General features: G+C 38.2%; 1 protein-coding gene and 1 long non-coding RNA gene across 2 annotated transcripts in view; one reads left to right on the top strand and one right to left on the bottom strand.

Annotated features, from left to right (window-relative positions):
• Window positions 1-27644, top strand: part of ADGRV1 (adhesion G protein-coupled receptor V1) — a 543050-nt gene that overhangs the window by 427569 nt on the left and 87837 nt on the right. The window contains exon 85 of the mRNA XM_027100633.1: window positions 13362-13519. Within this exon, the coding sequence (XP_026956434.1) occupies window positions 13362-13519 (158 nt within the window). The remainder of the gene's footprint in view (window positions 1-13361; window positions 13520-27644) is intronic.
• Window positions 618-13242, bottom strand: LOC113617344 (uncharacterized). The gene is made up of 5 exons (XR_003431606.1): window positions 13033-13242; window positions 8060-8139; window positions 6002-6110; window positions 4930-5019; window positions 618-2155 (listed from the first exon to the last, which is right to left on the bottom strand). It is a non-coding gene; the product is annotated as an uncharacterized LOC113617344 (long non-coding RNA).

The raw sequence follows: 27644 nt of genomic DNA, 5'->3' as shown, positions 1-27644 counted from the left end.
TTCTTTATAGCTGAGTAATATTCCATTGTGTGTGTGTGTGTGTGTGTGTGTGTGTGTGTGTGTATGTGTGTGTGTATGTATACACCACATCTTCTTTATCCGTTCATCTGTTGATGGATACTTAGGTTGCTTCCATATCTTAGCTATTGTAAATAATGCTTCAGTGAACTTTGGGGTGAATATATCTTTTTGAATTACTGTTTTCATTTTCTTGGGATAAATACCCAGAAGTGGAATTCTTGCTGGGTTATATGGTAGCACTATTTTTAATTTTTTGATTCAAGTCACTGCTATGGGTGTTAAAGGAAATGCTTGCTCTTCTGAGAAATGGTATTGGACCTTGGGTTAGAGGTGATGATGACTTTGTGGATAAGCTTGCTATAACAAAAAAGTCAGTGATATTAACCAAATACATGAAACAATCTGAGTATAGTTAAATGCCACATATAATTTCTATTCACAAGTTCACATTACAGTGTTTCAGCAAAGTAATGTAACCAATTCACATGCTAAAGTGAATGGTAACGGCTGTCCTTTATGGAGTCTTTACCACATGCTAGGCATTGTGCTAAGCACTTTAATCAAGTTAATCTAATTTCATTCTCTCTCTCTTTGAAGAAAGAGAGAATAAGAAATAAAGAAGAGAATACACTAGTATACCATCATGAAGGCAAGTTTTTCAAGACTTTAGCTGGCCCAGCTCTACATTTAAGAAGTTTGGCTACAATGAAAAAGTTAAGAATTTTAGCCAAAACAAAAAATCTTTACTGCATGTCAGATCATGATATTTTTTAATTAAAAGAAATTCAGAAAATTCATGAAGGAGATAGGCTTTTTTAAAGACAGGTTTTAGACTACTTGGGTTTTCCTCATACATTCATGATTATGCTCAGAAATTAATATTACTCTGCTGTTCCCATTTCATTTCACTGCCCTGAAATCCTGTTGTTGAAACTACAGGACTTGAAAATAACAGGAACATCCTGTTGTCAAAAATAAATTCCTTAGGATAAAGTATTAATTCAACTGAAGCCAATTTTTTTTTGGAGGGTGGGAAGTTCCTCAGTGGGAGGGGAGCTTATGAATGACAGAGTGCCATTCACTGCCCTTTCTTCATATCTTTGGATTCACTGGCCTTTTTTCATATCTTTGCTATATCTCTAACTAAATGAAATTTAGTCTTTTATATGAATATTTATATGTTGCAAAAACTTAATATGTGGTGTCATTAAAAACTTTCATGAGAGGGATAAGTAAGGTCTAAGCTGCTTGGGTCACTACTATTGAGTATTATATTCAGAAATATGCATGTTTATTGTTTCATTCTATGATTTATTTAGTAGTCCCCTAGCCCCTGGGAATTCATATGCAAGGTAAAATAAAACACTGGGGACACTTCCTAAAAAAGGAATTTTTAGATTATTTGCAGAATATGGCCCCTGAAAACATTGGGGTTATTTTTCTTGAGTCTGACTTATGCTTTGGACCCTCATTTGGAACACTGACTTAGGAGTTTAGACAGTCAGGTTCTGGGCAGGCCTCAGAAGTCCTTGGTTCTTGGGTTCTTCACCCATACAGCTAGAGGGAGGGTGGAATGACCTTTATTATTTCTTCTAGTTTTAAGATTCCATGAAGAAAAAATGCCTTCGTGAAAGGAGGAGGTACAGTTATCTTTCTGGTGGACGGGTCAGGTTGATGGGACGTTCACAATGTCTTGCTTTCTGATAGTCAACATTGGGCGTCCTTCAGCAGTCACCCAATCCAGACTGTGGGCTTCCCAGTGGCTTGAAACTCTCCCTCTTCTAGAAAACCATCAGCTAATTGGCCTTTTCCCTCCAGAACTGTTTGCCTTCTCCTTAGAGGACAGCAGGTAAGAAACCATCTGTTCAAATGCCTAGAGAAGCCCCTGAACCCAGCTCTGTCTCCTGCTGCTGACACTTCTGGACCAGGCCGGTTTGTCAGCCTGTGGCAGTGCAATAATGTTATGTTGGACTTCCTTGAGGGTTACCTACCTCTTTTTGAATGACCGACCCATAATTACCTTGACTTTTCAAGTTGGAACCAAGTTTCAACAACTAGTTTTGCAGAAACACAGATGAGTCATGTGGAAAAGCTGCAAAGGGAAAGTTTTCCTCTTTCCCCTCTTGCAGAGCCTCTGTGGACAAAGGCAGATCATCTTATTTGCATGACTAAATCACACGAAGTATCTGCTGATTGGCAAGGAATTACAGAGGGAAAAAGCTGATTATCAAATCCCACGTCTTCCATGAAGTCTTCCCTGACTACCCCAGTTTAAAGACTTTTCTATCATTAAACTCGTACCATTCAGCACTTTTCCCTAACAGATAAAAAAGGTGCTAGGTGTTCACACTTCCCTCTGTACTATTTGGTATCTTCTTTTTATTCAAATACAGCCAAGTCTTGTATAGACATAAGAGGATTTGGGGCTTAGTAATAGATGATATATATATAATCATTGTAAATATCTTTATTGAGCACCTACAGTGTTCTAGGCTCCCATCCAAGAGCTTTACATTCAGTTCTCACTCTGCTCTTATGAGGCAGATGCTGTTGTTCACTCCATTTTATTTTTTAGGAAACTGAGGTATAGAGAAGCTCAATACTGGCTCAGGTCACAGAGTCAGTAAAAGGTATACCTAGGATTGACTCAAGACAGTCTGCTTCCAGAGCCTTCATTCTTAACAGTACACTCTTTTTTTTGTAGGCAGTATTATCCTGATCCAGTAAGAAACTTTTTCCTACTCTGTCCTTCTTCCCGCACATAAATTGTCAATAGCAACATCATTTTCTTTTGAGAAAATTCTTTACATAAATCATAAAGGAAATCATTTTATATCTATGTATCTGGTATCTAGTGTAAGACTTTCCAACTTCGGACTTTCACATATTGCTTCTACATCTGTATGATCTAATCCTTAAGATTTCAAAACTTCAAGGAAAGTGAAATGTGTCATTTCCCATCAAAGCTGGGGATTCCCCATAGAGTGGACAGAATTTTGGCCTCCATTTGCTTCCAGTTTTACTTTCCTTTTCTGAAATTAATCCATAAACTCTATCTCCTTTCCCCCAGGTATTTTGGCCTGTATTTCTTAACCATTTAAGCATTTATTAGATATCCCTCACATGTTGGCAGTGTATTATGGGATTTTATAATGTTCTCTCATTGTTATATTGTATGTCTCTTGCCCCAAGACCCTTCAGGGAAGAAGTTATGCCTTTCACATTTGCTAAGTTTCCAGCTGTAACTGTAACAGTGCAGGAGGTATAAAAATACTCAATAAATATCCATTAATTGTAGTATCATAGGCCAGCTGTAACAACCACCCAGTATGAACATATTAAGGGTGTTTAGCTATCTTAAAACACATCTTTGATGTGCTAACCCATTACTCTGAAGACCAACATCCTAAAATATTTGTTCAATAAAAAATTTAGCACATCAGATTGAATTGAACTCAGCAACAGAGTGAGTATTGGAGTTGAGACATAACTATGTTTTCTACAACTTGACATAATGACCTTGAAATAATTGACGTTATCACCTCATCTACTTAACATTATCCTGTTCTCTCAATAGTTAAAAGTTAACACTGTTGTTTCCAGGATTAAAATTTTACAGAAAGCACAAGGAAGTGTATAGTGTATTTTAAACAGGGTATGACTAACTTCAATTAACAATTTCTTAGTGATTTTAAGTCAATATTTAGGAACATTACTTATTGCAATGTGTTATAAATGTTAATGTGAGTATAAATGATACAAGATGTGGGTATGACTGAGCATTCACTCCTACAGGGAATGCTCTAGGCATTTTTTTCTTGGAGTATCTGCAACTTTCACATAAAGCCAGAGAAATCTGTGGGCCTAATCTTCAGGACAGTGTAATGTGGCTACTGTTCAGTAGTATATAGTCGATTAAAAGTTAGATTATCCTTCTACCAAGTGATTTTGCCCTTTTGAAAAATGAGTACCATTGCTCTCAGGATTTTTTGCCACTTGAAACACCTATATCATTAATAGAGTGGCCACAGTGACATAGACATGCATAGACATGCACTTCTACCTTTCTCATAATTTCCATGGGCTCTAAATGAAACACTACAATGTGTTCTAAGACTGTTTGTGGAGGGAGCAGTACTCCAAAGTCTACAGAGTCTTAATCAGGAAAAGGAGAGAATATTTATGCTCTCATGAAACATAGCCCCTAACTTCTTCTAAACTATCCCTAAATGTTTTGAGTTTATTGAAATCACAGATTCAAAGCACAAAAAATAAAAAATTGTATCTCCAACATCAATCTAAGATCAGAAAGTATGGATACTTCATCATGCCTGTGTGATGAGGGATTACCTCACCTGAATCTGCTTTCCTGCTTTCCTCACTCTGTTGCTGAGTCCAGTTCAATCTGATGTGAATTTTTTATTGAACAAATATTTAAGGATGTTGGTCTTCAGAGTAATGGGTTAGCACATCAAAGATGTGTTTTAAGGTATCTAAACACCCTTAATATGTTCATACTGGGTGGTTGTTAGAGCTGGTCTATGATACTACAGTTAATGAGTATTTTCTGAGTATCGTTGTCCATAAGTACAATTGTGAATGAAGATGGGGGTGCAAAAAATAAATATTTCTTGGACTTTAATCTTGTATTCCCATGGTCACCTCTATCACCTTTTCAGATACAAGAAGGTGATAGGATTAGTCAGAAAAACACTTTTTAGCCATCCATTCAGAGACTTGGTAAGCAAGAGGTTAAGGAGGACACCTTTGAATGCTCTAGGACAATGACATTTTCCAGTACCTATCAATTTTGTTTTATGAGGACATAGAGCATTGTACATGCAAAAAGTAACGAGTCAGACCTTATTCTGATTAAATTCTGAAGGGGCTTGATTCACTGGAACCTACCTGGAGCGCAGTTGACAATCACTGTCCACTGGACCAATTTCAACAGTATCATCAAGTTGTTAAGGGGACAGACTGCTCAGACTTGAGTTTCTTGGAAAAAGAACAAAAAGAAAAGGTCATTTGGGGGTATCATGATTTTCAGACTGTTTTTTATCAATTCTTTCTATGCTGTTAATACTTTAAGTTTTTAATGAGCTAATTATGAACAACACAAGGCTGCATTTTAGTGTATGTAGTATATCTGACTACTTCAAAATTGTAGGCAGTTTAATATTCAGTGAATCAAAATATCTGCTCCTTTTGAAGTAGATGAAACAGTATTGCTTGGATATGTCCACATTTTTCTTAGCTCAATCTTTTCAAGTAATATAAGCATGTGGATACATTATAAATACTAAAATGTGAGACTGATTCTTATTCTTTGATCACTTGTCAGTGCATAGAAGTAGATAGCAATGATAACCATGGAGTAGATTTGAGCTCTAAAACTGGTAGACATGGCAGTGATATCGGCAGGAAATGAGGTGTAGTTGGACCTCAGAGGACCTGGAATTAAAATGCTGAAGACCAGACCACACTCTTCATCTCTTAGGGACCACAGAGCCTCACTTCTTGTTGTGGTGAACATCTCAATGCCCCTCCCAACCCTTGCCTCCCCCCGCCATTTTTCTGTCCATTTATACTCGATATTCGTTGTGTGTTTACTCCAAGATGGCTGTTTGCCCTGAACTTAGAATGGTTCTGGTGCCCACTACTAACTGGCAATTATCCATGTGAAATTCTCAAGACCAAAAAACTGATTGGCTCAGCTCAACGTTTAGAGCAGAGTCACCAAGTTATAAATCAGAGGCAAGCCAGAAGAATGTCTGTCTTTGGGTCAGGTATCCATCTCAGAGCTAGTCACCTGTATTTGGGTGATCTGTGGGTGGGATGTGAGGATAGAGGTATATGGAACACAGGCTCTTCCAGAACCCTTGAGCAGTGTCAGCAGTTATGGAACATGTCTATTGTGCCCACAACTATCAGAATCCTTATTCCTTCAAGGGTTGTTTAGATGCAGCTGATTATTTACCTGCCATCCACACCTGTCACAGCCCAGCACTCCCCTTCTTGTTTTGTTCCACCGGTCTGCAGATCGCTTGTGTCCTCTCTCACTTTATTTGCTTTCTCTCTCTCCTTTTCTGTAACGAGCATGTTCAGGTTGCGATTCACAGGCTTCTAAATGTGACAGGAGCTAATTGCCAGACTTCTAAATATGACACATCTCTGCTTCTCTAGCCCTTTTGCTTCCTGCTGCTTTTCCCTCTCTGGTTCTTCAGGCTGCTGTGACCACCATGTGCTGCAAAATCTCTGGGCCTAATTCTCCTTTTGGGGTTACACTTGGCTTCACTGCCAAATAGATGTAAAGATTAGTTAATTTTGTTAATTAGTTTAAGCTACTTTATGCCTCATGAGTGCGCTAGAAGAGTGCTTCTCCAACTTTTCAATGTGCACATGAAAAACGTGGGGATCTTGTTAAAATGTAGTTTCAGGAACTCTGTCATGGAGTGTGAGATTCTGCATGTATAGCAAACTCCCAGGTAGTGTTGATGTTGCTGATGAATTAACAATGCTTTGAATAGAAGATTAGATTGACTTATTGTAACTATGATCTTCTTGATGGGAAGGACCGTGCCTTAGGCATCTTCATCTGCCCTTCCATGGCCAGCACCGTACCTGATACGTGGTAGATATTCAAATGTTGCTTGGATTTTGAGTAAACTAAGCACACAGGAAATACAGGATTTTCTATGCCTACTTTTTAAAAAAGTGAGTGGTTTCAAAGACTGCTAAAAATCAGTGAAATAAATAAACATTTCTTAAGGGTCTGATTATGCAAAGGACTAGGAGAAATACTAAAAAAAATTACAGTCCAAGTCCTCAAGGAAACACTGTCCTACTAACTCTAATATGTCTTTGCTAGAATTGTGAAATAATTTTAGAATTGTAGGAGTAGCAGAATGAGCCTATTTATGCTATAGCATTTGATCTCATATACTTTGTGTCATTTTTCCATATGTACAATGAGGCTAAGGGGACTGTTGTGATATTTATGTGTGATAATACATGTAGGGATTGAGTTTCATGCCTGGCACACAGTAAATGATCACTGCTAATACTGTTAGTAGTGGTAGAAGAAGTAGAAGCAGTAGTAGTAATATTTAAGGTTGTTTTCATTACTAGCTAATTCAGTTTAAGAAAATACTTTGCTCTTCCTCTTCTTCTCTGAGTCCATACATTATCCTAATATGAGATTTCACTTTGTAGGGCTTATCTGCAATTTAGTCTTAATATTGTTCTTGTTTAGAGTTTAAAGGAAGATGAATTTTAGAATTCAGTTGTGTGCAGTACAACAGAAGGACTTCTAGAAGAATTTGTTTTCCTAACTTGCAGCTCGTTAAACAGTTATTTTCTCTTCACTCCAATGTCTTCATAAATTTATTCCTGAGAAAAAAATGAATGTGCTTAAAGGGCTCTCTCGAAACCTCTCCAGTCATTTTGAATGGGACAGGAAATGCACACATATACACAGAAATACATGCATACATACATACATACATAAATTCACAGGTGAACTAAAAGTGTGTGTAAATAATAACATCATCTTTGGAAAGAAAGTAAATTGAGCGGGCAAGGAAAGGAATATTGAACTCATAAGTATTGGCTTAGATATTATTTATAAGCATCTACATAATGAATAACATCTGTATTCTTCAACTAATAGGGCCAGTACATCGATGTATTGTACTTTCTACACAAAGTAGAACTCAGTTTGCAATAAGTGGACAATTCTTGATCCATCATACATTTTAAAATTTCTGGAATAAAACTGACAGACCATCTCTTTTTTTCCCATATAAAGTAGGGCATCACTATGAGTTTCCATGTGGAAAAGAAAAAGCTGGTTGCAGCGGCAAATGTAACTGTGACATAGGTGCCATCATTAAAGAAATCTCCCCTCCTGGGGGAGGTTGGCACATGAACCTATGAGTCATAACTATCATCATTGTCTTGTTGAGGAGAAGTACTTATAAAGACCTTAGAAACAAACATCTGTTATTCTTTCATTACCTAGTTCCTTTTTCATTACCTATGTAACCCAGATGTAATGCACATGTCTGCTGCCTGGATTGCTTCATGTCCTCCAGTGCGCCAGGGTCAACTTGTTCTCTAAAATATAATTTAAATGGACTCAAATTACGGTTTCACGTACAGGGAGTTCCCAGCATCTCTTCCAATATTTTTAGCAGTTGTAAGTGAAGCTTTTGTCTCTCCTGGACTCTTTGCTTCTGAGCCCCGCCTTATGCTGATTTCGTACAAGAATTAAAAATTTGAAATACCGTATACCACCCACATAATTTTTTTTAATCAAGTTGGGTAATACAAGTAGAAACACTTCAATAAGTATAAAGAACTACCTGGGAGTGGTGGGGTGAGGGGGTAATAATAATCTTACTAAATGAGAAAGTGAGGGGCTTCCCTGGTGGCACAGTGGTTAAGAATCTGCCTGCCAATGCACGGGACACGGGTTCGAGCCCTGGTCCAGGAAGATCCCACATGCCATGGGGCAACTAAGCCCGTGCGCCACAGCTACTGAGCCTGTGTGCCACAGCTACTGAAGCCTGCGTGCCTAGAGCCCATATTCCACTACAAGAGGGGCCACTGCCATGAGAAGCCCACGCACCACAGCGAAGAGTAGCCCCTGCTTGCTACAACTAGAGAAAACACACGCACAGCAATGAAGGCCCAATGCAGCCAAAATAAATAAATAAATATAAATTTTAAAATAAATAAATAAATGAGAAAGTGACATAAGGCGTTGTGAATGCTCCAGGGTAGACTTGAAGAGGAAAAACTGAAGATAGTGAAACAACATCTACTTATTTCATCTGGCTTAAAATAGAGAAAAAGTTGAAGTCCTGGCAAGATTTTGAAATAAAGTAGGATTGTCTGAGGGTTATAATAAGAAAGGAAATTTACCCATGAAACTTTAAAAGGGAACAGCAAAAGTTAGTCATGTGATTACAAGAACCCAAAAGAATATTTAACACCAAAAGAGAGAAGGGTCGCCAGAATGCTTTGAAGCTGGTTGAGCTAGTAATTACAAGGAACAACTTTCCTCGCCGTTTTTAAGACAGCAAATCCACATGGCCTTTGTCTCATTTTCTGGTAACTGCCACAGCTGTCCTTGAAGCGATAGTTGCCAGCAGGTGAATCAGCTGCTTCCACAGCCCTGTGTATGCATAGTATTCAGTCTGCTTGTTTCTTACATTACATTGTTTTTCCAAGAATTTGTTCCCAGCCTTACTTCAAAAACTGTTTTGAACATGATATTCAGTTTCCTAACTGCCCACATCACTTTCATGTGATCTAATCTTCAGACTACCTGGATGTACTGTACATCTTAGTCAGTTGGACTAAAGAAAATTCTGGTTAGTGAGGCTTTTTTTTTCCTTTGAGGGTAGGGTATAGTTCATTTATCTTGGGAACTTTTAAATGTATGTCACAAGTTTTATTCTACATCAGTAGAAATTCCATTCAGAAAAGATTGATCAGAAACTTAGAATACGTATTAGCTTTAAAGGAAAAGTTCAATGAGAATTTAAAACAAGGAAGTGTTAGTATATAAGATAGAATGTAGAATGACATAGCCAGCTCCACCTGCATTCCATGGCCCAGGTCACATGAGTAGGGGCCCTGACTGCGGCCTGCGCTTGTGGGTTTACCCTTTCAGCCCTGTCTCATTTGCAGTTGTTAGTGTTTGTTGCAGGAGAGTTGTCTGACCCCCTAACCCCTAAGAGAGGTGGTACACAAGGCAGAGAGTTTGTTGGAGGGAGACTGGGATGGAGTCACAGCTGGACAGGAGTGGGCGAGGGAAGCCCCTGCCGGACTGTAGTACCTGCGCAGGAGAGGAAGGCAGAAGGGGCTGCAGACAAGGCAGGCGCGCTGGGGGCCCAAGCCCTCCTCATTCATGATCTGGCCCCACGCTGACCAGGACAAACTTAGGGCACTCTCACCAGCCTGATGCTAATGAGAGGCCACGATTTGTAGGGCTCTGAAGAAACAGAGGGGAAAAGGGTTGCTTCAGGATTAGATAATTTTCCTGCCCCTTTCTCTGAAAGAATGGCCCAACATGGCCAAGTCACTGTACAAACAGGGAGAATTGCAGATGAGATTGTGAAGAGCTATGACACTTTGGGAATTCTCCCCCTCTTCCCAAAGCCACTGCACACATGCCTGGTTACTTCTAACCTCCCAGAGGTCCACTTTGCCCAATTTATTTTTTGACCAGGATCACACGGCATTCATTGAAGTCCTCCTTTCATATGTTTTCCTCTATAATAAAGGAAAGTTTTCAGGAAAGCACTTCAGATAGAGGTGAGAACCAAACATGGCCAGCCACCGGCAAGTGTAGATGTTGGAGAGCCAAAGCTATACGCCATAGCACTGTGTACAAAATGTTTATTATCCTAAAACAGCTCACAGTAGATTCGGTAATTATCCCCATTTTACAGCCTGAAATTGACTTGTGATGACATTTTTCAAGATAAAAAATAAAACACTGAAACCCGTGTGACTTCCTTTGTCAGTGTCTGTGTTTGTCTAACCTGCTTTAAGCCAGCCTGTGGCAGTGAATCCATAATTCAGGTGAAAATAAATCAGCTCAATAACAAAAAAACAAACAACCCAATCCAAAAATTGGCAGAAGACCTAAACAGACATTTCTCCAAAGATATACAGATTGCCAACAAACACATGAAAGAATGCTCAACATCATTAATCATTAGAGAAATGCAAATCAAAACTACAATGAGATACATTGTATCTCACACCAGTCAGAATGGCCATCATCAAAAAATCTAGAAACAATAAATGCTGGAGAGGGTGTGGAGAAAAGGGAACACTCCTGCACTGCTGGTGGGAATGTGAATTGGTACAGCCACTATGCAGAACAGTATGGAGGTTCCTTAAAAAACTATAAATAGAACTACCATATGACCCAGCAATCCCACTACTGGTCATATACCCTGAGAAAACCATAATTCAAAGAGAGTCATGTACCAAAATGTTCACTGCAGCTCTATTTACAATAGCCTGGAGATGGAAACAACCTAAGTGCCCATCATCAGATGAATGGATAAAGAAGATGTGGCACATATATACAATGGAATATTACTCAGCCATAAAAAGAAACGAAATTGAGCTATTTGTAATGAGGTGGATAGACCTAGAGTCTGTCATACAGAGTGAAGTAAGTCAGAAAGAGAAAGACAAATACCATATGCTAACACATATATATGGAATTTAAGAAAAAAAAGTGTCATGAAGAACCTAGGGGTAAGACAGGAATAAAGACACAAACTTACTAGAGAATGGACTTGAGGATATGGGGAGGGGGAAGGGTGAGCTGTGACAAAGCGAGAGAGAGGCATGGACATATATACACTACCAAACGTAAGGTAGATAGCTAGTGGGAAGCAGCCGCATAGCACAGGGAGATGAGCTCAGTGCTTTGTGACCGCCTGGAGGGGTGGGATAGGGAGGGTGGGAGGGAGGGAGACGCAAGAGGGAAGAGATATGGTAACATATGTATATGTATAACTGATTCACTTCGTTATAAAGCAGAAACTAACACACCATTGTAAAGCAATTATACCCCAATAAAGATGTTAAAAAAATTAAATTAAATTAAATTTTAAAAAAAAGAAATCATTTAAAGCCAATGTACATAAAAACAAGTAGCCAACATGACCCCTATTTTTAGTGCAGAAATATATTCAAGATCAAAGCCATTAATGTTTGCCTGTTTTATTTAATCACATAACTTTTACCTGGAAGATGTGGGTCTTATGGCATACAAATGAGTGTACAGGAAAGGATTCAGGCTTTATGCTGTCCAAATTAAATTCTAAAAGCCAGAAAATTCATCATTCTGACATCTCTTTGCAGATGCAGAATGTGTGTTGAAATATCTCTTGAAATGTGTCTTGTTTACTTGAGGAATACATTTAGCAGATCATATTAATTAGAAATAATATCTGAGTAAAGTCTTTAATAACGTATCTCTTTTTAAACATAAATCAAAGGGACTGATTTCCCAAGTTGCAAGAATGGGTGTTTCCCCTGATTACCTATAGTTTGGATTTTGAGGTTTTCTTCTTAATAAGTTATATTTTTTTCCTTGCGTTATCAGCATCCATTGTTTTTGGCTATATTGCAATCTAGGTTTGCAGATATTATGTATTAAAAAATGGCGAAGTTGGGGAAAATATTTCACAAGAGACATTCTCTACTATTAAGATTTCTTGTAAAGTATTATTGCCATTGTAAGTTGTAGGAGGTTTGTCCTCTATAAGAATACCTCAGAAGCACAATTTTAGATACTGAGAACCTATTTAACAGTCCTCCATTTGGAGATTTTTTTGTGAAAGATTTTATATGAACAAGATGATTTTTATAACCCGTGAGTAAAATCTTCCAATTACATCTCTAAAACCATTTTCCGTGGAATTTCAGTATTACCAAAATATATAAATAATGTTAAGTTTACCTTAAACCTCATTGATCTAAATAAACTCCAGTAATAATGGATACAGTTATGCAGTATAGCTTCTAAATGGAAAATTGTCATCATTTTCAAGAGAATGAATGGCTCTAGGGAAATGTACAGCTTAGGAATGACAAAACTGTCATCCAAGCAGAGAACAAAATTGTGGAAATTACAGAGTTGAGCCCTGGGAATCCTCAAATTTGCCTTTAAACAATACCTTCTTCAAACTAGTGGTTACCAGTGGGGAGAGGGAAAGGGGAAAGGCAACATAGGGGTAGAACTATTAGGTATAAAAGAGGTAGGAACTAAGAGGTTACACTATTAGGTATAACATAAGCTACAAGAGAATATTGTACAACACAGGGAATATAGCCAATATTTTATAACAACTATAATTGGAGTATAATCTTTAAAAATTGTGAATCACTGTATCGTACATCTGTAACTTACATAATATTGTATAACAACTATACTTAAATAAAAAAATTTAAAAGATAAAAGAAAACAATTACCTTCCCTCATGTGGTCCCTAGTGAAACCGTGGTCTCATTAGACGAAGAAGACAGAGCTGGAAAAGCAAATATGCATCTCTGAAATTTGTTTGGCCGTAACCTTTTTTGAAGTTTTCTGAGCACCTCAGGATATGCATGTTCCATGGAACCTACTTTGTGAAGCAGTGGGTTAGATTTAGTCATGTAGCCTCTACTCAAACAGAGCTCCAATTTGGCAAGCCAGAAAGCTGCTTTTGCCAAAGAGCTAGTATAAAGCGGTGATGTAATGCATGGTGCATTTAGAAATGTTTGTGTTGAAGCTGAGTAATCTCTTCTCTTGTCTCTTCCAGGTGTTTCATCCCAAACATCTATGCAGCTCTGTTCAGTGCAGCTCTTGTTCCGTTAATGTGCCTCGTGGTAGTATTTGTGGTGTTCATCCATGCCTACCAGGTGAAGCCACAGTGGAAAGCATATGATGATGTCTTCAGAGGAAGAACAAATGCTGCAGGTTTGAAAGAAACTGTATTTGTATTTTAAGATGGGGACTTTTAATGGAGGGAAAAGGTCACTGAATATTCTTTATCAAGAAAAGGAGTGAGGGCTTCCCTGGTGGCGCAGTGGTTGAGAGTCCGCCTGCCAATGCAGGGGACACGGGTTCGTGCCCCGGTCCGGGAAGATCCCACATGCCGCGGAGAGGCTGGGCCCGTGAGCCATGGCCGCTGAGCCTGTGCGTCCGGAGCCTGTGCTCCGCAATGGGAGAGGCCACAGCAGTGAGAGGCCCGTGTACCGCAAAAAAAAAAAAAAAGAAAGAAAGAAAAGGAGTGAGGTTTGACTTAGCTTTCAGCTCTGAAGCCATAAGTTAAATTATAGTTCTCCAATTTCTCCCACTCCTTGGGACTTCCTGACATCTCTCTTTCTTCAGGGCTCTGTAGGTTTTATTCTGATGCCAGTTTTGTCCCTGAGATATTAATATTCAAGTAAGTGACTCACAGCCTTTGGGAGCTGCTTCCCCAAGTGTTCTTCAACTCAAGCAGTAACAACCTGTGTTCAACTTGTGAAATCTGTTCATTTCTTTCAGATTCTGAGACTTCTTCACAAACCTCCATAATGCTTGGGAGTGCTGTATTTTGCATGTGGAGTTCTGACTGTGCTGACAAATGTTTAAAAACATATGTGACCAGACAGCTTCATAAGTGGCTACACATGTCTGGTTACTTAAGAGTACAGTCTTTCCAGCTCAAATTGGCTTTCACTACAGCTCATTTTTTCCCTTTGAATCATACTTAACACAGGTTTTTATGATGTGTTTCTTTTTCTGTTGTTAGATTAGCGTCTCTTAGGAATTTTTTTAAGGAACAATAACCAAACACCTTCATACAGAAAAGTCACTCTAAAATGGTTTGAGTGATATTAGGGAGAATCTAATGAGCTGGGGGTGGCGGAATCCCACTTGGGCCAAGAGGAAGACTAGTCTTTTCTAAGCTTTTGAAAGCCAAATGAATGGAGAAGTTCTTCACTTTTTAAGTGCTTTTCAGAGTTTAAGCAAGATACCATATATGAAGTCCCTAGAATACATAATATAATAATGTCTAATACATTATTAGAGACTCAATAGATATTGTCATTTATAGGCTAATAAAAGGATTCATTCTAATATAAGAAAAGCCTGTAGTTCCTAAACTGTGTAAGGGAAGATGCAAAACGATTTTCCTTGTTGTGTAAAAAGAAGGGACTCTTGGGCTTCCCTGGTGGCACAGTGGTTGAGAGTCCGCCTGCCGATTCAAGGGACACGGGTTCGTGCCCCGGTCCGGGAAGATCCCACATGCCGCGGAGCGGCTGGGCGCGTGAGCCATGGCCGCTGAGCCTGCACGTCCAGAGCCTGTGCTCCGCAACGGGAGAGGCCCCAGCAGTGAGAGGCCCACGTACTGCAAAAACAAAACAAAACAAAACAAAAAACAAAACAAAAAGAAGGGACTCTTTTATACTAGTCTGTGGGGTAGTTTGTAGATAGTTGTATCTAGCCAACTCTTCCCTCTTCTGTCTCATTTAGCATGCAATTATTATGTGGGAAGAAATATTATTTAAGGTTATGATTAATCTTAGATTCTTCAGTTAAAAAAGCAATACTCAATGTAGAAATCCACCTTTTTCACGGGATATAGAATTTATCTAGAAGCTCTGCTTTTATTCAACTTAAGATTCATTTTATTAAAATGCATATTCTCTTTCGAAGGAAAAGTTTGTTTCTTTCCCCAAATAACCAGATTTATTTTGTTCTGTATATTATGTAAAAGTGCCAATGTTTGCATGTTTTCAATAATGATAACATCATAAGGGCCTAACCTAACGAGTTAGTCCTTTCATGCCTGAATCACCCCTGTGCCTTTTTGGATATGATCCATCATGGATACAGTAGATAAACAATGCTCTGATTATCTGAAAAACAGCCCTCAAGCATTGAACATAATGCTAAAAGCCCTAGCACACTTCTATCTCAACTAGCGAAACCTCTCTTGCAATGAAATATTAATAGAAACATTGCTCTTATTGTAGCTTTTCAAATAAAAACAATTATGGCAGTTCTGATTCCCCTATTCCCACTCAATCTAATAGTCATTATCTCACTTGGACTCTTACAGTGTTTTCCTGATAGGTCACTAGTTCTAGTTCTTCTCCAGTATCATTTTCTCAGATGTCTATATTTCAACAAAGTGGCTCCCCTCACTCTCTAGCTTTACAGTCATTCGAAGTCTCTCTCATTGCCCAGAAGAAAGTTCAGTCTTTTTATAACACAAGAGTCTCTATAAGTCCACCCCTGGGCCATCTTTTCGTCCCCAAGTTAGTTACCATTCAGCCTGCATTCTGACCATGCCATCAATTTACTCCTCTTACTCGTTCTTTTTTTTTAATAAATTTTATTTATTTATTTATTTATTTTTGGCTGTGTTGGGTCTTCATTACTGTGTACAGGCTTCCTCTAGCTGCAACGAGTGGGTGCTACTCTTCGTTGCAGTGCACGGGCTTCTCTTGTTGTGGAGCATGGGCTCTAGGCATGCGGGCTCAGTAGTTGCAGCACGTGGGCTCACTAGTTGTGGCTCGTGGGCTCTAGATTGCAGGCTCCCTAGTTGTGGCGCACGGGCTTAGTTGCTCCACGGCATGTGGGATCTTCCCAGACCAGGGCTTGAACCCATGTCTCCTGCACTGGCAGGTGGGTTCTCAACCACTGTGCCACCAGGGAAGCCCCTACTCTTACTCATCCTTAAAATTGCCTGATACTGTCATCTTTGCTCATGTAAGGCGCCCTCTATGAACTCCTCATCATCAGTTGATAAAACTCATGTGTTTAGTAAGTAATGTGAGAAAATGTGGATGAAAGAGAGGTGGAAGGTGCTTATTACCCTTCCATAATCTTCATTATCTCCCCAAAGCTGTCCTAAAGAAACCCATAATCTAAGTAAAAGAAGTGTGCTGAACAAACACAAGTTAATCCCTAGGAAGCCCTTCCAGCAAGATACTGCTCACTCTTTTATAGAAATCTTGGAAGCTCCCAACATGCTACCTCTTCTGTGACGCCTTTGGAATTCCCTCTTTACAGAGCCACACCAAATAAGCATTACTCATTCCTTCTTCTATGCTTTTAAAGCACTTTGTTCCTACAGCCATTACAGCACTTAGCATTTATTTCAGAATTAAATGGTGACTTGTTTTGGTGTGTGTGGCTGATTTCCTTAATAAATTATGAATTCCTTGAGGGTAAGGACCATTTATTATTCATCTCTGTATCACCAGAGCCTGGTAGAGTGCTCAGTAGATAGCAGGAGCATAATTAATATTTGTTGACTAAATGAATAAATTAATAATCATCAATGCACCATAAAATCTTATGATTATGGGAATGGATCCCAAAGCTAAATATAGCTTTAAGAAGAAAAGGAATCTGTCATATCATCAGAAGTAGAAATTATGGAATTTATCTCATTGATCTGTTTGTAGGTATCCCTTTAAAAGTTATTATTAGGACTATCATTTTTGCCTTGACTTCTCTGATTCCCAAAACTATGTGTTCAGCTTTGACCTCTAAGCTGATATCTTACATTTTATTTGAAACCTCCTTTAACTCTCTTCCATCTGAACATGTGCCACATACCTCAAATTCAAATGTTCAAGAAAAAAAAATGTCAATCTACTCTACCAAGGAGCATTTGATACTCTCTTTGAATCTGTCTACTAGAATTCCATTTCATTGACCTGAAAAATATCCAGTCCAGAAGGACTGTAAATTCATGTTTTGCCCATTTCCCTGCTCCATATACATAGCAGTTAATGACAAGATATAACAAGAGAAAATTAAAAAGAAGATGAATTGTGGATCAGAAAGAGCAGAAGCACAAAGTATAAGCTGGGCTACTGTCAAGGACCTGATGTTTTCTGGGTCCATAAGCCTGTGAATGCAGGAGTATCTCAACTGCTGTGGTGGTAAGTTGGGAATTAAAGGTCTCACCCAAGGCCGGTAGACTGGAGCAGTAGCACCTGTAGGAAAGGAACCTGAAAAAGAGCTGCCATAGTAGCTTGGGCTTTGGCTGAGGGATCTGGGAGCCCAAAGAGAAAGCAGAGGAAGCATCTCACCAAGTTCCTGGGCCAAAATCTCTAGAGTTCACAGAGTTTATCTGCCATATTCATATGTATATGTCATTATGGGGACAGAAGACCCATGACACCAAACTAGTCCTTTTTGGACTGAAGGGTTAAGTGGAGGCCACCACAAAACCATTAGACAGAAAAAGGTAGCCAGAGAGAAAGACAGAGAGTGAGTGAGAGAGAGAGAGAGAGAGAGAGAGAGAGAGAGAGAGAACAAGCAAGGAAGCAAATGCTTTCTACTCAAGATTAGCTGCAATATAAAAGTCCCAAACATTGGAGGAAAACTAACAAAGTTAGCCCTTAAAATCAGCAAAGAGATGAATTTAACATAGAAAAAAATATAAAAATAGAATAAACTATAAATAACTTTCTCAAGTTATTTAGGTTCCTCAAAAATATAAAGTAGGAATCATCAAACTATGGCCCTGCCAGCCACTTACCTGTTTCCTCATTTTATCTATTTATTTTTTTAACAGCTTCATTGAGATATAGTTTACATCCCGTAAAGTTCATCTGTTTAAATTGTACAGTTCATTGGTCTTTATTATATTTATATAGTTGTGTAACTATCGCCATAATCTAATTTTAGAATACTTGCATCATCCCCAAAAAGAAACCCCATACCTGTTAGCAGTCACTCCCCATTCTCCACTTCCCTGAAGCCTAGGTAACTGCTAATCAATTTTCTGTCTCTATAGATTTGTCTATTCTGGACATTTCATATAATGGAACTATAGAATAGGTGGTCTTTTATTAAGTCTGGCTTCTTTCACTTAACATAGTGGTTTCAGAGTTCATCCATACTTTATATCATGTATCAGTACATAGTTCTTTTTATTGACAAATAATATTGCATTGTGTGAACATACTACATTTTGCTTTCCTATTCATCAGTTGATGGACATTTGGGTTGTTTCCACATTTTGGCTATTATGAAAAACATTCCTATGGTCATTTATATATAAGTTTTTGTATTAACATGTGTTTTCATTTCTCTCGGGTATATGCCTAGAATTGGAATTTCTGCGTCATACAGTAGCTCGATGTTTAACATTTTGAGGAACTGCCAAACTGTTTTCCAAAGTAGCTGCAGTGACCTGTTTTTGTAAGTAAAGGTTTTTCTTGACACCCAGCCACACCCATTTGTTTACATATATTCTATGGCTGCTTGCAACAAAAACCATGTGGCCTGAAAAACCTAACATTTAATATCTGGCCCTGTACAGAAAATGGTTGACCATTGACCCCTGACATAAAGGAAGATGTATCCATTCAAAGCACTTAAACATTAAAAAAAAAAAAAAAAAAAGATATAAGCAAATCAAATTAAAACAGACCAATATGAAAATGAAAAAATTTCAATAATCTTGACAGTGAAAAATAACACTAGTCGAAAGTTTTAAATATCTTTATATTTGAGATAAAATATAGATGAGACACAGAGAAGAGAGAATTAATTAATTAGAATCCGAAGCTAGGATTAAGGAATTCATGTGAAAGATACAAAAAAAGAGAAAATATGAAAACAGAGCTAAGAAGTATGAGAATACATTGCCAGGAGAAAAGAATACAGGAAATGGAGAGTAATCAATATTTGAAGAGGTAATGTTGAGAATTTTCTAGAATTAAAGAAATTAACATAACTACCCATAAATATCTACCTTGTTTAAAAATTGGGGGAGAAGGGTAGGGGAATGCTGAAAAGTCTACTATATTAGTAAAGTTCCCACATCTGTATTTTTGAAAACTGGATAGTAGGTACCCTTTCTTTGCTTCTAATATTCTTTATTGTTAGAATAATTGGCACAGACCCCACTCAGGAGTTTGAGTCCACAGTGCAAGCAGTTGCCACTATGTTCTCTAAAAGCCAAAGCTTCAAATGCAACACAGACTGGTACCGGGCCTCTTCTCTTCTTTCCTCTGAGATTCCTGCACTTTTTATACCCCGTGTGTACGTGATATCTGAGAAGGAGGGCAGTTCCAATTACAGTTGGCCCTCTGTATCACCAGGTTCTGCATTTGCAAATTCAACCAGCCATGGGTCGGAAAATATTTGGGAAAAAAAAATTCCAGAAAGTTTCAAAAAGCAAATCTTGAATTTGCCACACACCAGCAACTATTTACATAGCATTTACATTGTGTTTACAACTATTTACATTGTATTAGGTATTATTTTAAGTATTCCAGGGGATGTGCATAGGTTATATGCAAATAGTATGCCATTTTATATAAGGGACTTTGAGCATCCTTGGATTTTGGTATCCTGCAGGGTCCTGGAACTAATCCCCAATGGATACAGGGGGAAGACTGTAGTCTCAAGCAGATCTGGCTTAGTTCTCTACAATTCCAAACATGCAAAATAGCCCTTTTTCCTAAGGCAGCTGAGATGGTTTATAGTTTAGTTTTATTTTGCCCTGCATTTTTTAAAATTTATTTTAATTTATTTTAAATTAATTAATTTATTTATTTTTGGCTGTGTTGGGTCTTCGTTGCTGCGCGCAGGCTTTCTCTAGTTGCGGTGGGCGGGGGCTACTCTTCGTTGCAGTGCACAGCCTTCTCATTGTGGTGGCTTCTTTTGTTGTGGAGCACAGGCTCTAGGCACATGGGCTTCAGTAGTTGTGGCACGCGGGCTCATTAGTTGTGGTTCTCGGGCTCTAGAGCACAGGCTCAGTAGTTATGGCGGATGGGCTTAGTTGCTCCACGGCATGCGGGATCTTCCCAGACCAGGGATCGAACCCGTGTCCCCTGCATTGGCAGGCAGATTCGTAACCACTGTGCCACCAGGGAAGTCCCTGCATTTTTTTAATTGGATGAGTATTTTCAGATATTACAGTTGACCGTTGAACAGCACTGATTTGAACTATGCACTTATATGCAGATTTTTTCAAGAGATACGTACTACAGTACTATACCATCCACCATTGGTTGAATCCTCAGATGCAGAAAATATATATATATTATTATATATATAACTGTAAAGTTATATGTGGATTTTTGATTGTGAGGGGGTTTGGCACCCCTAACCTTTGCATTGTTCAAGGCTTAACTGTATTAGATAGTAGCATGAGAAATACATTCTCAAGTAATAAATCAAGAGTTGAAAGTAAATCCCCTTTTATTACAGAAGCACAGTTTCCTAGTTTTCCAAATTATGTTAAATTTTGAGTATTTTTGGTCAAACCTTGTCAGGAGTTTTTTGTTTATTTATAAATTACCTTTAACAATGAGTACGATGCATTATGAGAAGGAAAGGTCAATTTATAGTTTCCTTATAGCCAAGCTGTTTTCTGTTTTTAGTAGCTAGAATGATTATGATTATTTATTTACCTTAGAGTTTTAGGTTTGGTAAACAGATGTGATTAGTTAACACCAGCATCAGCCCTGTTTGAATAACTGAAGAGCTTATATCAGTCATTTTGTTTGGGCTGGAATCTTCCATATTTCTATAGAACTGTTCTCTAGACTGTTCACTCTGGTGCAGATTAGATGTGCCTGACAACAGGAGCAATTTTACATCAACACTTGTGTGTTGGTTATGTCTGCTCAGTATCAACCCCTTTATACTCTATATTTTGAGTGACTTCTTCCCTCCTGACATCCGTTAATTTCAGACTCAAATTTCCACTGAAATCCGAAGGAAAGGGGGAACAGAGGAAGAGCTGCTAGTAAATCAAATACACTCTGTGCTGTAGTCTCCAAAGACAGCCACTGTCAGTCCCTCCCTTTCTGAGCGTGGCTGGGACAGCGATGTCAGCTTTGCTTCCTTCTGTGCCCTTTTTGCTGCTCGACTGCTATGAACCACATTTTCGAAGGTCGGTGGCTCCTAGTGAAATTTACTGGCCTCCTCCTCCTTCAGTGAAGTGAGTGTGCGGTGAGAATGAGTCAGGATAAAGGTATGTTCCCTGAACTAAACTTCAGTGTCTCAAAGAGCATTTTAAACAAAGCCTGTAATTTTAGGGTTTGGTTTTGATCTCTGGCAATGATAAGCTTGTCTCTCCTTTTAGGCTCATTAGAATTTACTGACTTTTCTGATTCATCAGCCAGTTCTTATGTGAGGAGTGATTCATGGATCAGGGAAGGAAAATTAATTTGAATAAAAAGAGGAAGCAGATTACAAATCCCTTTCTTATAAAAATCCCATGCATATGTTTCAATATGATATATAAAAAATGTAAAGGTGGCTTGATCCAGCTAGCCATGCATAACATGAATCTGAGGTATTTGGAATCTCCCCGTACAATAATGGCCACTTCTCTGCTTGGTAATATATTTGAGGATGAATGCTTCCACTTCTTCTGAGTCTCCATGTCTTCATATTTACAGAACAACAATACTAATGTAAATCAAGATTCCATCGCTATTATGAAAATCATTGGAAACTTGCTCTAATGAATATTATGAAGTATCATCCCTTTCATCTTAAGGTTGAGTAACTTTTCTTCTCCTGACATCTTAGAAATTTCAAAAAGAGTTCAGAGAAACTCAGTATAAGCCAAAGGAAAAAGAAGAAAAGGAAATAGCTCCTAGTAAATGCAGTACACTCTGTGTTGTGTTCTCCAAAGAGGGCCGCCATCAATTATTTCCCTCCCTTTACATGTGTGCTTCTCCTCACATACAACAGTGGAGTCTATTTCCCCTCCCTTTAACTCTTTGGACTTGCGAAGTGATACTGCCCCATAATGGGTCTAACCTTTAAGAGGACTAGCAGTTTCAGCTTCCTTTCTCTTGGAAGCCAGTCACAGTGTAAGAAGTCCAGTTACTCTGAGACCACCATGATGTTAGAAACTCCAGGCTAGTCATATGGAGTGGCCATGTGAATAGGCATATTTGACCAGCCTCCAGTTGTTTCAGGCGTCTGATTCCAGACATGGGAGTAAAAAGCCTTCCTGTAGGTTCCAGCCCGAGTAGACACCACACAGAGCAGAAAACCGCCCAGCACAGATTGTAAATTATTTTAAGCCACCAAGTTTTGTGGTGGTTTATTATGTAGCAATCAATAGCTGAAACACTCTGGTTCTAGTATCCTTATTATTCTCACATCAAAATTCTAAGTATGTCATTGTCATTTTTAATTTTATTTTCATTCTGATTTTATTGTGCTGTTTTATTTTAGTTTTTATTGCTTGTCATTTCAAATACATATTACAGAATTCTAAGTGTGTCATTATCATTTTAAATTTTACATGGTTTATAAATATAAATGGAAAAACACAATATGATTTTTTTTCCCTAAACCAAAATTAAGGCTTCCACTAAAGCAAAGTAAAAGTAATCTTACCTAACAACAGTATGTACTTGAATCAGATCCAGAATGACCAATATAACAGGTTTCACATGTCCTTGGCAGTAAGCTGCTTGTTTGCAGTCTACTCCCAGTTCCATTGCTGAAAAGAAAATAAAAAACAATGCCTAGGGACCTAAGGAAAACCCCAGAGCTCCCCACTACACAATGAACAATCTCTTCCACTTGAGCTTAAAAAAATCTTTGTGAGCACAGTTTAGTCTTCCCACATTTTGTCAATAGTGCTGGGAAAAATCCAGAATATTTTAAAAAACATTATGCATGCTCATCCTCTGCTTAGAATTATATCTATGACCTCAGTCTTCAAAGATTCAAATCAGAAATCTTTGAGCCTGAAAGATGACGTGTAGTCATTCAGTGTGTGTTGGTTTTTTTCATTATTGTTTTTGAAAACATTGGGGATTTGATATTGCTCATTAAAAACTCCTAGAACAATAGCATCAGGAATTAGTTTCCTAACGCTTGGAACGTCAAGAGAAAAAGTAAAAAATAAAATCAGAGAGTTGAGAGAAAGCTTGAATTTCTGTTTGAACTCCTGATTTACACATGTAACCAATGAAGAAAATGGACTAGTAATTTGTGGCAGAGCTGGGTCTTTCTAAAACTCAAGTTTCCTGAATGTCTGTACCTCAGTGACTGCCTTTTACCTAGTCTGTTAAAACTGATGAGACAAGGATGGTTCTCTCTTCAGACTATTTCAGTACTAAACTGTTAAATTCAATTTACATTTGTTTTCTAGGTGGGCAGCGGGCATAGAGCATGGATGTCGTAGGTTTGGGAGGGAGAGTAGAAGACGTGTAAGTGGCAGCTGTGAAAGGACTTGGGCCCTGGTGACGATCATCATTATCCTCATCACCTCTACCAATCACCGTATGCCAGACACCGGGCTAAGCATTTCGTATATATTATCTCAATTTTTACAAGAATCTTGTGAAATAGGCATTTCTATTCCTATAGCGAGACAAGAAAATGAAGGAAATGAAAGGCTTAGGAAGGTGTCCAGATTTGCAAAGCTGTTAAATTGTGCAGTTGGATTAGAACCACAGGTGACTCTGGCCAACACCAATGCTTCACAGTTTACCATTTTTTTATCAAAACTTTCATTGAGAAAAATAACATGTAAACATTAAATTAAACCTAGAGAGCTCTAATTCCATAAAAGGAATTGTTCGATTTTATTCCTGAGAAAGAATTTGAAGTGATCCAGGCTAGCAAATTATTTCTTCATCTTATTTCCAAGAAAGACTGCCCCCTCTCTTTATGGTACTGAAACATGCCTAGTTTTCCTCACTATTCTCATATGTAGTGCAGGCATAATAATAATATATAACTTTATAGCACTGTTTGAAGGATTAAAGTATTAAATGTCAATTCATATAAAGTCTTTAGCACACTCTCTGAAACATAGTAAGCAGTCAGTAGGCTTTGGTATTTTTGTTAGCATAACAACTCTTTCAATATGTAATTGGTGCAGAATATACTCAGACTTTGTCCTGTATACTTACTAAATGTCTCTCAGATATGCCTCTCTCTTCCTTTCTTCATGATTATGCCTGATGGATTAATCAGCTCGAGCTGCCATAACAAAATGCCATAGACTGGGTGGTTTAAACAATTAAAATATATACCTCACAGTTCTGGAGGCTGAGAAGTCCCATAATCTGGGTGCTGGCCAATTCAGTTCCCAATGAGGGCCCTCTTCCTGGCTTGCAGACAATCATCTTCTTGCTCTGTTCTTACATGGGGGAGAGAGGGAGAGAAAGAGAATGAGGAAGAGAAAGGGAGAAAGAGAAATGTCTCATGTCTCTCCTTACAAGGACACTAATCCCATCACGAGGGCTCTACCCTCATGACTTAACTCCTTAAGTCCCTATTTCCAAATACCATCACATTGAGGGGTGGGGCTTCAACATATGAATTTGGTTGTGGGGGGGACTCAATTCAGTTCATAGCACCTGGGTTATATCCTCCATCATCTCACAACTCTCTTAAACTGATATTCCTTGATTCTTGTCTGTCCCCATTCCACATTGAACATCTAAAAGGTGAAATTGATCACATCATTAATTCATCCAGGAGCGATCCTTAGGGACTTCTCTGGCCGTCCAGTGGTTAGAACTCTGTGCTTCCAGTGCAAGGGACACATGTTCAATCCCTGGTCAGTCAGGGAAAGAGGATCCCACATGCTGTGAGGTGTGGCAGAAAAACAAACAAAGACAATAGCAATCCTTAAACTGTAGGATAAAAGGAAAATTCCAATACTTCCCTGCATAAACTCTCCATATGCACAGCCATACTGAACTAGTGCTGTTGCCTAAAAGTGACATGATGTCTGATAAGTCTGGACTTAAACAACATAACTGAATGCACTCTCACTTGCTGAGTTCATCATTTATGGTGGTTGGGGAGGAGAAGGAATGGAATTGAAATTAATTTCTTGATACCCATCATGAATAGGCTTCAGTAGAATGTTAGTGGAAGATGTGGTCAGTATGATATACATTTAAAGCCAGTGTCTAAGAGCATCACAGTGGCATTGCTGCTCAGATTCATTGCAAACTCTTTGCCCTTCATCTCTTATTGACATAGGCTTACCATTGCCATGCGAATACCATTGCCATGCCTCAGCTTGACCCAGAGGGTCAGTGAAACTTTCCCCATTGTTTATAATTTTTATGCATAGGCTGAGTTTCCCAAATATTTCCTTGGCAGTTTTTTCCCAAGTTAATTAAAAGTTTACATTTTAACTTTCCTGACATACTCCACTCTTTCAAAGGACTTTTCCCACCTTAAATCCTTTTTTTAGTTATCTTGAAAAAATTACAATGAGGCATTACTTTCTACTCTTTAGAAAATTACATGAAACAGTTATTCATATTTATTGCTTTGATCTAAGAGCACATTCAGTTTTTTAACGGGTGACTGAAGTCTTCCATTCAGCTCTTAGCTAATGAAAATACAATTTCTGATTTTTTTAACATGTCTCTCAAATTTGTATTTAGACCATTGCCAAAGAATGTATTATAAAACTCTACTGAAGAGTAGAAAAATGAGTTTTTCAAGCCTGTTTTATCTTGGAATATTTATGGCATTGAAAACACTATATTCCCACTCAACCTGGTCTGTGAGCCACCTCAGTTGGTGTCAACATTGTGATCTTGTGATACTCCATGGTTCTCTGTAATCAGGCAAATCCCAAGTTCTAAGGTGTAAATTCCATTTGTGATTTGCAACTTTTTTCATGTATTATTTATTACCATTCTCATTATTTAGAGATACTTTCAATTATTTAGTGCCTATACAATTCTTTAAAGAACACATAGCCACAAAATAATTGTTTGATCACACTTTAATAAATCAACTAGTACAGAATTAAAGAGAAGATCCAGAAATAAAGGAAAATAGCGTTGATAGGTCTAGGGAAATAGGCAGTGGGGACAAGTAATCTGGGGAATCAGCAATTGCATCATAAATTTCTTTAAAAATGTATAGTTGGCACATCTGTGATCACAATGGTATACTTAATAGTTTATGCATTATAAAACTGAGAAAGTTGAATAGTGAAAAAGGACATCTTTATAATAAGTTGTTTCCTTTTGGAAGAAAAGGACATCCATATCAAAGGTGAAGTTTGAATTTCGTTGGGCCAGAAAGGCAGTAACAAACTTGATCTGATCCTTTTATAAAAGGACTCAGTTGCCTTCTCATAACCAAAATGGTGGCCTCGTAAACCAATCGCTTTCCCTACAACCAGTTGTAAGAGGCTACTCCTTCCAACTAACAGGATGTCAAAATATTTTTGTTCCATCTTGCACTTGCTTCAAGGTCATGATGTCCCTGCTTAATAACTTTCCCTATTTTTAAATTTTTGCATTTTGCTTACACCACCCTTTCCCTATTCATATTACCGTAATTACCATTTCTCATGATATCCTCCCTTCCTGGGTCAACGTTTCCCTCTTCATATCTCTCCCTGCCCTCTTCTCCCAGTTCCTCACTCCTACTGGTCTTCATCTTCACTGTGACCGCCCTCTCTTTGACCTTGTGATTGAACATCCAAGGATATTTTCATTAGCTCCTCACCAACTTGGCTCTCTCCTTAAGCAATTTTGCCAATCACCATTCCAGTCTATGTCACGTCCTTCTCTTCTTTTTACCAGCCAATTAATGCTACTGTGTAATAGATACAAATTTAGTCTAAGTAATCTTAGCTGAGCCATCTCTGCTTCTCAGTAATCCTTTGGATTATTTTTAATTGATTCTTTGGTAATCTTTGAAACAGATTGCCCGTAAGTCTTATGCTTAATACCTTCTATTCTCACTCTCTATATAAGATGTGAAAACAACCTGATGATCACTCACTCAACTTTCCTTATATTATCTGATCAATTCTTTTTTTTTTTTTTTTTCTCCCTTCTGTGCCATTTTTCCTTCCATTTTAGGAAGGGAGTAAATAACTCATTCTCACCAAAGCCAACCCTCCCAATTGTGCTCTCCATCTCTTTTTCCTTTTTTGGAACTTGTTTCATTAAATTTTCCACAATTGCCTTACATCTTAAACATCTCTCTATTCTGGGTCTTTCCTCTCCATCTAAAAACATGCATCACTTTTCAGTGCCTGAAAGAACTTATTCATAATGCTGCTGCTTTATCGAGTTACCTCCTTGCCTGTCTCCTTCACCAACAAACTTCT

This window comes from Aethalodelphis obliquidens, unplaced genomic scaffold (assembly GCF_003676395.1).
Source record: "Aethalodelphis obliquidens isolate GAN/ISIS:26980383/991018 unplaced genomic scaffold, ASM367639v1 scaffold4, whole genome shotgun sequence".
Taxonomy (NCBI): domain Eukaryota; kingdom Metazoa; phylum Chordata; class Mammalia; order Artiodactyla; family Delphinidae; genus Aethalodelphis; species Aethalodelphis obliquidens.
This window is presented reverse-complemented; position numbering and strand designations above follow the sequence as displayed.